We start from the raw sequence: 13,739 nt of genomic DNA, 5'->3' as shown, positions 1-13,739 counted from the left end.
CTTTGTTCAATACTGTATATATATATATCTGTGTCAGTGTAAACTACTTGTACCTGATAATGACAAAACCTTGTCGAAACATTGTACATTTGCTGGTATGTTAAACTTATATTAAAGTTTTTATTCATTACCCATTCAAGCCGTCTCCAAGCATTATTAGTCTCAAAGTGGGTTCCTCGTCATGGAATTATATTAACACGTTCCTTAGGAGCCAAGGGGTGTCTTTACACTGCAATTTGTTGAATATTAAAAGTAAATTCAATCCGGAAACTCGAGACAAGTTTTTGTTTGTTAATTGATAAATTTTTAAGTGAAATACAGAATCCCCAAGTCTCCATACTAGCTAGTGCTAAAGTCTATCCGCTGGGAGTAAATTCAATAAACACCAATAAAGCCACATTCTCAGCACCATTAATTAAGCAATTGCCAACCTTTTATGCTTCTGCTATCACCTTTTTATGTTTAGCTTTCAATTGAGATACGAACGATTTCACCTGCGATTCTGCAAGGAAGGTTGGAGCATCACGACAGTCAGCAGTAGGATGAGCAGACAGGAACACTTTGGAAGCAGCTACAGGCATAATATTGTACTTGGCCTGCTGCACACTATCTACCAAGGTGGTTCTAAACGGTTCCTGAATACCTCTGCGTGTCATTTGGAGACTTCCATGCTTCTTGAGCTTGGCCGTTAAGCTCGTGATGCGCTGACGGATTTCAGTCACCTTACCACTTCAAATCACTTTTAGCAGCCCCAACGCTAAAAAAAGGGGCAGGAAATCTCTTCTTTTTAGCCAATAAAAATGGCCAAAAAATTTCAGTTCAAATTAAGAAAAACCGGATTGGGTAGTTTTTTTTTCAACAAAAATGTCCCCCACTATTTCGTGAGGGGCCTGTTAAAAATGATTGAATTGAATCATCCCCTAAATATTAGCGTGTTCAGTATTTCAAAGTTGGACGAAATGCTGTTTAACTAACCTTAAACTGTGTAATTGCTCTAAATGTCTTATTTTTCAACATCTAACATGGTTTTATCAAAATCACTAAAGAGTAGTTTTTAATATATTTTTAGCAAACTTTTTAGATTGTAAAGTGTTCAACAAATGAGCTAGTTATTAAGTAGTAACAGTTTGTCTGAGAATTTAGCAAGATGAATATAAATTACGGAACACAAGTATGGCGTGGTCTGGGGGTTAGAACGTTCGATTCGCAATTGGAGGGGGGTCACGAGTTTGAATCCACTCTATGGTTGCCGATTAAGCTAGCCACCCAAGTGTGAAAAATATTGTCTTAGAATATTGGTAATAGCATGACGTATTTTAACCTGTTTTTTTAAATGTCTAGATAGTTATAAAAATATTCTGTGGCAAGTTATAAAAGCGAAACATATTTATCTTACTTTTGTGCACCTTTCAAAGTAGGAATAGTCAAGTACCGCTGGACCATGGCTTGATTAACTCCATAAACAGCCAACCATGTGAAGTAACCGCCGATTCCAAGGCTCCACACGGTGTGTCGTACAGTAGGATCAGGACTAAAACTGAACAAAACACGTTTATATACCCTTTAAAATACACTCACGCTTTGATGTATTGTATAGAACATTATAAAGAAATTTCAACTGATCTGTATATCAGATTATTAATTAATCTTTCAATTATCTATCAATCCACCTAGGATTTTTATGCTCTTATGAACAGAAATAGTTACTTCACTGGATAGTTGTTTGAGCTTTCCCATACAGTTTTTTTTTCAAAATTTCTAATATATGAAAATGGGTTCAAATACCACGAGAGTTTTTGAAATGCCTTCATGATCAGTTACGTATTGTTGCAATCAGCCGATGAGGAGGTTGGTTTCAAACGTTAAGGTATTACTAAAATGATGTGCTAAGATAATCATATTAACCCCTTCTCGCATGTCAGTTATCCAATTTCAACAAGTAAACAAGAATTTACAATTATGTCAGATTCCCAGCAGTAGCGTAATGAGGGTGTCTGGCGCTCGGGGACAAAATATAATTTGCCCCTTCCCAAACAACAACATAAAAAAACAACAACAACAAAAAAACAACTTCACTCGCGCTTTACACTCTTACTTTGTGACTTCTAACTGATTCAGTTGCTCCTTGCATGGCTGACAGACGTACGGAAGTTATGGTTTATTCTTTATGAATTTGAATCATCAGATGATTAATACCTCTGGTTTGTATAATAGTATGTTGCATAATATATTCTAGATTAATATAAAATGTACCAAAACTAATCAGGAGATTACTATTATCATAGGACGAATAAATATCAGATAGAATTATTTGGGCCGCCAAAAAATCCGTCGACAGCTTGAAAAATGCGGCCTCAAGTTTTCAGGTGTTCACAAAATTGCTAAATTTACTATTGTCTATGAGATGTCAGTGTATTTTAATCAATCTAACACTGAAAACTAAGGAATTTCCCTAGGCATGATATTTCTGATGAAATATCAATATTTGATGTCAAGCATAACAAAAACATTTTAATGAGCCTTAGTCGTACGGGAACAGCTAAATTCTGGGTCAACTGGTTGTTAATTTGGCGCGCCTCGAACCATGCGCCCGGGGGGAAGTGCTCCCCACTCACTACACCACTGATTAACTTCCCAGTGTTATTATAAATAATGAAATGGATTTTTACATATATTCTTCAAACTAATGATGAACTAGTTAATTTCTTAAAAAAAGCGACGCCTACGTTTGCATCCTAGCAAATAACAGAATTAAACTGAATGTATTTGCACCTATATTCTTGAAACTATTTGAAGTGCTATCTGAGCTCTGTCTACGGTGAGGTCTCGAACCCTGTATTCTGGCAATGTAAAGCTGAAAGCGTACTGCTTCACCACATGGGAACCATGTAAACTGAAACAGTCATAACCTAATCTAGATACTAATGGATGTAGAACTGATGAACTAGTTAATTACTTTAAAAAAAGTTTTGACAAGTGAGCGACACCTACAGTTGCTGGACTGTTCAGAGGGGTAATGTAATTGATTCTATTGTTCTGACATGCAGTTTCTTTCACTCTCACACACACAAAAGTCTATTGTATAGAACTAGAGTTATCAAACATAGCATACGATATTCTGTAGAGAAAACTACATTAAGAATGAAAGCTCAATACAGTACTCAGAATTGTGGGCAACCCTCTGTTTCGGAACATCTAATAAACATTACTATTATTTAAGGGTCACAGCGTATTTTGAGCTGGGTTTCTCAAGAATACACGTACAGGAGAGAGATCATTCAAAGTAGTAAAACCTGTTGTATTATTCCAATTGTTAAATTTATTGTCAGAGTACTTTGTATCTTTTTCATCAAGATTATCTAGGATATCCAAAATTAAATACGTTTTCTCTTCTAAGATTTTATTGGCACAATATTTCTTATCTTTTTATCTAAATTATCTAGGGTATCCAAAATTAAATACGTTTTCTCATCTAAGATTTTATTGGCACAATATTTCATACTTTTTAAATCTAAATTATCTAGGATATCCAAAATTAAATACGTTTTCTCTTGTAAGATTTTATTGGCACAATATTTCATATCTTTTAATCTGGATTATCTAGGATATCTAAAATTAAATACGTTTTCTCTTCTGCGATTAAATAGACAAAATAATGAAGTATTTTATATAATATATTTTTTTAAACGTCATGGACTACTAAATGTTTACTTGAAAAATTCAATTCTCTTCCCTTCTTCACTCGTTTTCCACACTTGCTGTATTCCACCTTCGTCATGAGCTCCTTTGATGACGATAACGATAATTGAACCAAACATCATGATAACTTGAAAGAAATCAGTCCAAACCACTGCTTTAATACCACCCTAGATGATCGAAATGCCATTAATTATGGTACAGACTGAATCATATTTACATTTTCTTAATTCTAAGATATTCCAAAAGAAAACAACAAAAAACAAACAAACAAAGGTATAGAACATTAAGACGCAGCAAATTCTTCCCTAAAAGTGTTGCCAGTTTTACTTTCATCGTTACCATGTGGCAACAGGGAATGTGACAATTGACACAGATAGCAGTTTACTGATCTTGGTAACTCTGACGCGGTTATTACTTTAACAAGAATGACAATATTATCAAACGCTCTGAGCTGTTGCAACTACAAAATAGTAATAAAATGACCATCATATCATGTACAGTAGGCGTGTTTCCGATTTTAATGGTTTTCACGCTGCTAACTTTGAGATGCATTGTAACGATATACACAATATATCAACAATGAAATTTCGATTTTGTTACAAAAAAAAACAACAACACTTAATTTGTACTTCAAACATTTGGACAAGCTACTCAAAATTACATTATTTAAACTTTTTATTTGATTTTTCTCTTAATTCAAGGATAGCAGTTAAAAATATACTTGTAAAGTTTTACAAGTAATAAAGTAGACTATAATTTCACAGTTCTGTTGCTTATTAAGCACCAAACACAACTGGAAATTCCAGAAATAATTTGGTAAAATATCTTACAATTGAAGTGTAGAAGGTACAGACCACGCCGATAGATATCACAGAGAGCCACATGTTCAGGCCAGTAACTAGGAACAGAAAAGTGAAAACATAATTATTATAATTATATGTAACAGCAAATGGTTTCATGGCTAGTGAAACATAATGCAAGTTGCCCAAACCTAAGAAAACAGAAAAAATCCAAATATTGTAATTTTAATAAGTTTTAATACACTATTATAACATTGCTTTGAAATCTCGATATTATTCTTTTATGGAGAACTCGATAAAAACAGTTGTGTTATTCGACCACATTTGGTAATATATATACAATAAAAATCGAATTACTCAAAAGTAAAGAAAAACATTATTCAGATCTGTCTTTTCTTACTTTTTTTTTTTAAATTCCGAGGATACATTCTCTATAGATCAGAACAGGTTTGATTTCTATACGAAACTACTTTTCGCAAAGCTTTTATAAAACAGCGAGATCTTCGGTACCTGGTACCAATGATTTTATCACCTGAGAGGAAATATTGCCCACAAAACATAGTGCGGAGCTTGGACGATTTTGGTTTCGCAAAAAAACCATTTTGTCACCTTCTGCACAACATATTTTTTAGATTATTTTATTTTATCAAGTTATTTTTCTACTCCTCATCCAACACAAAATCTTTCGATTTATAATTCTTGTTCTGATTATTATACTCTCTTCTGAACCAAATACCTTTGATAAATCAACATACAGGAAAAATAATCCATCATTTACTTCACACGATTTGACGATGAATATACGGGGCATAGTAAAATATCTAGGCCTAAAACCTAGTGGAAATTGTGTCAAGGTCTTTCCTCTTTACTTTCCTTTATACACAATTATAAAAAAAATAGCTTCTTTAAAAAATATTGTAATATTGTTACCTTATATTTATTCAAATTATGATTCGTTACTTTTTGTGTATTTACTTTTTTGTGGTGGTACACTTAATACCTTCATCTAAACACTATGGTTTGTTTTCTTTTAGGGCAAAGTCACAATAAACGAATGTATAAGTGCACAAAATTTTGTTAAAAACACCAAGCTTGAGCCTATTCATTTGAAATAAATTAATGGAATTTTTATAATGTAAAAGACTCTTTAAATAAGTTCTTTTTTTTTTGGTAGAAATAAAGCAATATTTTAAATAGTCAGGATGTTTTACTAAAACAAGTGTGTGTCTAGTTATAGCAAAGCCACATCGGTCTATTTGTTATGTCCATAGCGGAGAATCGATCCTCGTATCTTAGAGTTGTAAGTCCGTAAACTTAACACTGTCCCATCCGAGAACAAATACTATGGGGTAGTGTCCTATCTAATGAAAGACTATATTAACCCATTCACTGCTGATTCGCCGTATAAGGTACTGTCCGCTTCCGGTAGTTGTATGCTAGTGTGCTGCATACAGTGTACGGCTCGCAAAAATTCCGCGTGCGTTTGAAGCAGCCGCAGTCAAAAATCCTAAATAACCGGACAGGAATTTAGATGAGAATAAATCGACAATCGGCATTAAAAATGTCGGTCGCCGAGAAGTAAACATCTGGGGTGTTCGAAGATAAATTTATTTTCCTTCGCCCTACTGGAGGTAATTATTGTTTATCTAGAAGCTAAGTACATTAATTATAGACGTATTATCTCAATTATACTGATTCTGAAAGCTACAAGGAATTAATTCTGATTAGTGTTTTGACGTATTATTTCATTTTTTTGTTCTTTGTTTGTAATTAAGCACAAAGCTACACAATGGGCTATCTGTGCTCTGTCCACCACAGGTATCGAAACCCGCATTCTAGCGTTGTAAGTCCGCAGACATACCGCTGTGCCACTGGGGGGCGTATTATTTCAATTATACGGATTCCGAAAGTTACAAGGAGTTAATTCACAATGATTTGATTCAAGTAGCCCGCGGTAAGTCTGAAGGTTTATAACTATAAAAATCAGGGTTCAATACCCGATGTGAGCAGAGCCCAGATAGATTAATGTGTATCTCAGCGCTTAACAGTCAACAAACAAAAAAACATTTCAAATAATTTATTTTTATTAAATCGCTTTAAAAAACGCTAAGATTAATAAGACATCAAATGTTAAAGTTGAGAGCGCCGTCAGTACAGCTAATTTTGATTAAAGTATTTTCTGAAAATATTGTTTAGCCGTTGCTGTTTAGGTGGTCATACAGCAGATAGCCCATTGTGTGGCATTGCACTTAACAATACAACACTCTTGTTATGTAGGCTAACTCCAGTGGAGAAGCAGACTTCAGTTATCCCCGAAGAAAAGAAGTTTATGGAAGCTTTGCTCTGATGGCGCTTTACCAAGTTTCTAAATGAAAATATAAATAATAAAAAAACGAATAAGAAATGAAAAATCTTTCTGGTTAATTTAGGGTGTTCTAAAATTATTAATCAAACATAACACACCGTAAAAACAAAAACAACAACAACAAAAAAAAACATTAAAGTACGAACGTATAGTTGTAGCAAGTGACATCGAGTTTCTCTTCACAAGATATTAGTAGTATCAACAATAACATAGAGCGCGCAGAAGAAGAAGAACACGATCCTCTATGCCAGTAGTACTCAAAATGGATCATTCAGGACGTCTAAGGTCTTGGGGTTTAAGCTAGAAACTTTGTAAGCACCTTCTCTATGCCAAGTGTGATGTTTTTCTGTTGCCACGACTCCACCGTACTCACAACGATAGACACGTGGAGTTTTAATCATAATAAATAGACTTAGTATTCTGAAAATTGTTTAATCTTGACTTCTAAGTTCAAGGGGATCCAGTTCAATCTACACTTTGATCAACGTGTATTATTGGGTTAAACTAGTTTCGGAGAATTCCACTCCTCATCAGTAACCCTGAACACGAGTTACCAAAGAGAGATAAGCTGGACCTATGTCATAGTGAAAAGTATCAAACATATTATTGGTGTGAACGTGCTTTATAGTCACTATGAGAAAAACCTATATACTGGATAGGTGAAGTGAAGAAAAAGTGTCATTGGCCATTATTCAGTTCGTCACATTATGTAACCGCACAATAGCAGATATAATAAATAATAACCAAAGAGAGATTAGCTGGACCTATCTCGTAGTGAAAAGAATCAAACATACTGGTTAACTTGTGTTCAGGGTTACTGATGAGGAGTATTAAACTTGTATTACCCAGTAACACACGTTGATCAAAGTGTAGATTGAATTGAACACCCTTAAACTTAGTCTTCGAGATTAAACAATTTTCTGAATACTAAGTTTATATATTATCCAATGGTAGTGATAAGATAGTTTTATCTTGAGACACAAATATAATTTTTTCAAAATACACAATCAATCAATCACGGTATTCATCCCTAATAAAGTAAACTCCTTCACGTTCTCTTTACCTTCTACTTTGGTGATATACTTTTATCTTCCTCTGATCGTGAACTTATCTTTGTCTTAGTTTTATTGAGAGTTATTCTGAGTCCGTGGTCTTTATCAACAAGACTGTCACATAACCATTGTATCTCATCCTCATCTTGTATCATGAGCATGCCTACTATTGCACACTTTATTTCTTAAACCGGATCGCTTCTATATCAGTTAACCACTTCGCATACAAATGATATCATGTCGGTGATAGCAAACACACGCGCGAACATGCTTCTCGTACGCCTCTCTTAACCCAAAACCAACCGCCTAGTTCTTCGTCAGTTCATACTGTTGCTTCTTGACTCCATTATAAATTATTAGGATTCTGATATCTACTTGATCTACTCCAATATGCTGAAGAATATTTATTAGCTTCTCAGTGTTACTCCTGTTAAAGTCTATGAAGTATAAATAAATATTCCTTTGCACTTCTATGACTCTTTTCATGTAACATCCTAAGGTAGAACATGCACTCTCGCATGCCCCGACCTCTTCCAAAACCAATTTGCTCTTCTGACAACTCATTCCCAATCTTACGTTTAATTATAATGAGGATTACTTTTAGCAGTACTCTTAAGGTGTGACTGATCAAGCTGATATTTCTGTATTTCCGACACTCTATAGCCTTAGGCTTCTTGGGGGGATCAGTGCAAAAACAGGCTTTTAAAGTTTGTTGGTATTATGCCGTCCCTTCTCTTTAAACTCTGTTACAAATTGCCGTCAGATATTTAATCTCTAATATGCTCATTTCCTTTAAAAATTACGAAGTAATATCTCGGTTATGCCGCCAGGTTTTCCATTTCTTAAGCTTCCAATGGTTTCTTGTTCCCCTCTTTTTTTTTTAAGAGTTGCTGGTCCTTTGTTAATTCTTTCTACCAAAACTAGGGTTAGTTCCTCTTCCCCGATATCATTATATAATTCTCTCACATACTCCGCCCATTCGTCTTTAACATCCCCAATTTCAAAACGTATCTGATCGTATTTATTTTTGATGGCTTTACTTGGAAGACGGGGTTAGTTTTTTGATAAACTCTTTTATCCTTCTGCGCATTTCAAGCATGATATGAATTATCTCACATCTCTCAGTTCCCGCACATTTTTCGTTTCTATGCTCACCTGATTTTCTTATCTACTTTCCTATATTTCAGTCATCCTCTTTATAGTTATTTTGTTTCGTCCATCTTTTTAAAATTATTTTCATACATTGTCTTGTTTATTCTCATTCTTCTCTTTCCCATAATATTATTCCTGCTTTCTGTAACACTTTTTGAACTTGACCCACTGGTTTTCACAATTCTTCTTTGCAAGTTCTTATTTTATTAATATTTCATAGCTTTTTAGTCACTATTATAAAGTTCTTGGCTATGTCATTCCCCCCCCCCCTAAACTGTTCTAAGCCTCATTTGGCTCTGACTGAGATCTCTTTGTAACTTCCTCAGTTTTAGTCTTATTACTCCGATCACTGTTTAAACCCATTTTGACTTAATTAATTTAAGGAAAAGTAGTTGTTGATTTTGGTTTTACAACAAATGTTAACCAGTATATTTGATACTATGATATAGGTCCAGCTTATCTCTCTTTGGTTAACTTGGGTTCAGGGCAACTGATGAGGAGTATAACCCAATAACACACGTTGACCAAAGTGTAGATTGAACTGGACCACCTTGAACATATACTTCGAGATTAAACAATTTTCGGAATACTAAGTTTATTTATTGTACCTTCTATTGTGCGGCTATATAATATGAAGAACTGAATAGTAACCAATGACACTTTCTCTTCACTTCAGCTATCTAGTGTATAGGTTTTTCTCATAGTGACTACAAAGCACGTTCACACCAATAGTATATTTGATAAGTTTAATCATGTTTATGGAAACTCGATACCTAAGTTACAGTTACGGGCAGTTTCGGCGACATTGCGAAACCCTTTTATTTTATTATTGATACAACTTATACATTGCGAAACCCTTTTATTTTATTATTGATACAACTTATACATTGCGAAACCCTTTTATTTTATTATTGATACAACTTATACATTGCGAAACCCTTTTATTTTGTTATTGATACAACTTATATATTTTTTCATAGTTACATTTTCTATCTTTATTATCAGTGTTGCATAGTTGTAGTAGGACATTATATATATATAATTTACGTTTCATTTACAGCCTAGTAATTTAAGACATAGTTTTTTTTTCTATAACATCTACATTTACTCAAGCTTATCCGAAATAGGTCAAATACAATGGTGCTGAAGGTCGCCTACTTTTGTAAGAGGCGTCAATTTTAAACAGGTTACTGACAGTTTTAGATATTTCTAACAACCGTGGAAAGTTTCTGAAAGATTTCTGGTTGACCTTTCATCTAACTTAACCAACCTTCATTATATTTCAAAAGTTCTGAGAAGGTCATCGGTTCGTATTTTACTAGAGTGAAGACACTTGCCAAAGTTTGAGAATTAGAGGAATGTAGCAAACTTTAAGTAAGACGTGCGAATTTTCTCGTTTATTAAACAAAAGTTATTATCTTTAAATGTTTCTGGTTTTTCCTCGATATTCTCACCCATTAATGTATTTACATATTGTGATTAAACAAGTGAGACTATAATAAATGTAAAATAATCGTTTTTTGAATGATTAAAACGTTTTCATTTTATTCGTAGGAATCAGGTAAACCTTATAATGTACAAATAATTTAAAAACCCGAAACAAAATCATCATCGAATTATTATTTTTGACAAATTAGACGGTTTCACTGAAAAGAAAACATTCCTAAAAATGAAACTTATTGCATCGATCTGATAAAATTGATATTCCATTTCCAGGTTTATATAAAAACCTCATATAAAAGTTAAGGGGTTGCTCTAAGCCGTTTACACCAAGAGCGTCATATTGTAAGGATTGTTCTAACCCGTTTACACCAAATGTGTCTTATCGTAAGAATTACTCTAAACCGTTTACACCAAGGCATTCACATTGAAAGGATTACTCTAAGCCTTTTACACCAAGGATATCATATTGTAAGAATTGCTCCGAGCGGTTTACATCAAATGTGTCATGTTGTAAGAATTGTTCTGAACCGTTTACACCAAGACCCCAAGTTTTAAATCGCTAAAATGTTTTTTAATGGTTCTGTTCTCTTGGTTGGAGAAAGTCTCTTCTGTAACTTGTTTGAGTCGGTAACCATTTGTGAATAGTTTAACATGTAGTAACGTCTATGGATGGCTTACTAACGTTGAAGGTAGTGTAAAGCCACGCTAACGTTTGCTGTTATATTTACATATTATCCACAAAGGGTTTTCAATGCATAGAACATTACAGTTTGACTATGGCAAATGCTGAGTGTTGTAAGTTGTCTGTTATTTTTATGTTTGCGAGCGAGTGGTGGATCGCCAAAGATTTTTGCAACAAAATGAAGCGTATTAAGACTTTTTTTTCTTGTATCTAAGTCTAAGCTACATTTTATAGTGTGTTATGAAAGTAGGTTTCAACTGCATACTTCAAAGGCATTTCAATGCATTTTTTTCTAAACAGCAAAGTGTAATTTGCTCGAACGTGAGACAGTTGGAGTGAACGAAGATATTTTACATTATGCAACACATGGTCTAAAAGGCGAGGTCAGAGACCCACAGAATTCAGATACAGCCGAACTTAATTTTGAACTACTGACTAAAAGTATGGCAGTTATTTAGAAGCAACTGCCGCTACAAAAGTTTGTCGGATTCTTTAAAACGAATAACGGGATCGACTATCACTTTTATAAAGCACCCACAACTGAAGCGCTAACTTGTTCAGTGGCATTGCAGTACAAACCTCAGACCTTCTAATACGCAGTCCGGCACGCCAACTACTAGGCTATTCTCGGCTTCACTGTACACAAGAATATGCAAGTTATGGACGCCAGAAGCTATTGTAAAAAACACAAATACAAATGCTTGGCGACCATTTAATTGGTAGTAAAGAGTTGCTTAACGTTCTGTAATGTCCCAGCCAAAGTGTTAATAATAAGCACAAATCCTTTATTATATTTATATATATATATAATAGCATTGTGTCATTGCATTATTACGAAACAACTTACATTGCTGAATGGAAATTGTTTTGAATGTAATCTGCTTCTTAACATAAATATTTAAGGTTTAAGTATATACAAATATACATATATCATCATAATCATAAAAGCCAAGTGTCGGTCGATTACGCTCGATTTCTCCGAACTTCTTTTTTTTTCTCCTATAATACTTTGTCTTTTCATTGCCCATTTCCCATTTTAGTTGAATTCAATCGCTAACAGCGTAAATAGTTCCTAAATTTTGGCACTTTTTCTGCCATATATAAGCCTGTCAAAGAGGGTTTTTTTTAAATCAAGGATTTATTTAGCACCGAGAGAAATTAATTTGCCGTTTGTTATGAAGAGTAGCTTTTGAACGATGATCGAGTACTTACAAGAAATGTGGTTTTAGCAGAACTATTGCAGTAATGCAATTGATGTGATTAGAAAATAACTGTCATCAATGAATGCTGGGACAAGGATCGAAGCTGGGAAGAGCCTCTCTTTAGGTAAAGGAGATATTGCTCATGATAGGCTTACCATTCCCCAAGCTAGAAGGCCATTTATTTTGCATATGTCTGTTTACGGGTGGCAAAGCTGCAGATGCATAGTGGAGGATTCAAATTTGGTAGAATTTGATTTCCCGTCATTTTTGACGGGGTTTTATACTAGTATATGCATAGAGATTGCATCACGTTTCCAGACTGAAGCCTAAATATTAGTATTTGTTTTGTAGTACACACTGTAACCTTTTAACAGTCACTTACGTACTAACAGAAGTTAAAAGCCAAAAACTTACTCTTGATGTAGGAATATTTACAAAATTTACTCAAAGTCAAGTTTAGAAATTTGAAATACTAAAAAGTGTTAAATGTTACAATTTATATTATAAAATAAATAAGAAAAAATAAACAATTGATGAACGTAGTAGATATATTTTATATATATGTTTTCCTTCAAAAAAGTAACTATTTTTTCTTACATGATGAAGATCCCGCCAATTTACAAAACATATCTCATTGATTTCGAAATTACGTTGCATACTAAAGTATTTGTCACATTTTGGCGTGAAGTTTTATTTATTTATTTGTTTTGATATTGATATTCTTTCAAATAGTATTTTCTTAGCTGAGCAGTGCATATTTTCTATCATAAGTAGGTGTTAACATTTTTGTTATAGTCAGTGATGACCCAAGAGAGAGATATAAAAAAAATATTGGTGTTGGAATTACAGCCTAAAGAAAAATCAAATTTTCTGTGGTTTATACATTAACAAACAATCATATTAGAACTGTTTTATTTAATGCATCATCGATGACTCTAAAATACGACAAATGGCTAAAAGCTGAACTTTTCTATGACATTTTCAGACAAAATGTGAGACTTAAGCTAGATCATTAAAACCAAAATACAACCTGAAACACATACAGTTATTTCAGATTATAAAGAGTGCATTTACTGCTTTTAAGTCTCGCTGTTGAAGAGACGTTATTTGTCAAAAAATGAAACATTTTTATAACGCATTAAGATTTACATCGGTTGGGTGAATTGAGTGTTGCTCAAATGAGAAACCGTTTTAAATGTAACATGTGTAGGAGATGTATTTGACCATTACTAGTTAAAAGAAGAAACTGTTTTGTAATGTAATACATGTGGGAGATGTATTTGACCATTAATTGTTAAAAGAAGAAACTGTTTTGTAATGTAATACATGTGGGAGATGTATTTG

General features: G+C 33.6%; 1 protein-coding gene across 3 annotated transcripts in view; it reads right to left on the bottom strand.

Moving 5' to 3' along the window:
- LOC106473067 (sodium-coupled monocarboxylate transporter 2-like) overlaps positions 1-13,739 on the bottom strand; it is a 72,786-nt gene that overhangs the window by 27,371 nt on the left and 31,676 nt on the right. For all 3 annotated transcript variants that reach the window (XM_022402602.1, XM_022402597.1, XM_013933749.2), the window contains exons 5-7: positions 4,530-4,597; positions 3,712-3,866; positions 1,397-1,537 (exon numbers count right to left, since the gene is read on the bottom strand). In XM_022402602.1, the coding sequence (XP_022258310.1) occupies positions 1,397-1,537; positions 3,712-3,866; positions 4,530-4,597 (364 nt within the window). The remainder of the gene's footprint in view (positions 1-1,396; positions 1,538-3,711; positions 3,867-4,529; positions 4,598-13,739) is intronic.

This window comes from Limulus polyphemus, unplaced genomic scaffold, assembly GCF_000517525.1.
Source record: "Limulus polyphemus unplaced genomic scaffold, Limulus_polyphemus-2.1.2 Scaffold126, whole genome shotgun sequence".
NCBI classification, from domain to species: domain Eukaryota; kingdom Metazoa; phylum Arthropoda; class Merostomata; order Xiphosura; family Limulidae; genus Limulus; species Limulus polyphemus.
Note: the sequence above shows the minus strand (reverse complement) of the source record. Positions and strands in the feature narration are given on the sequence as shown.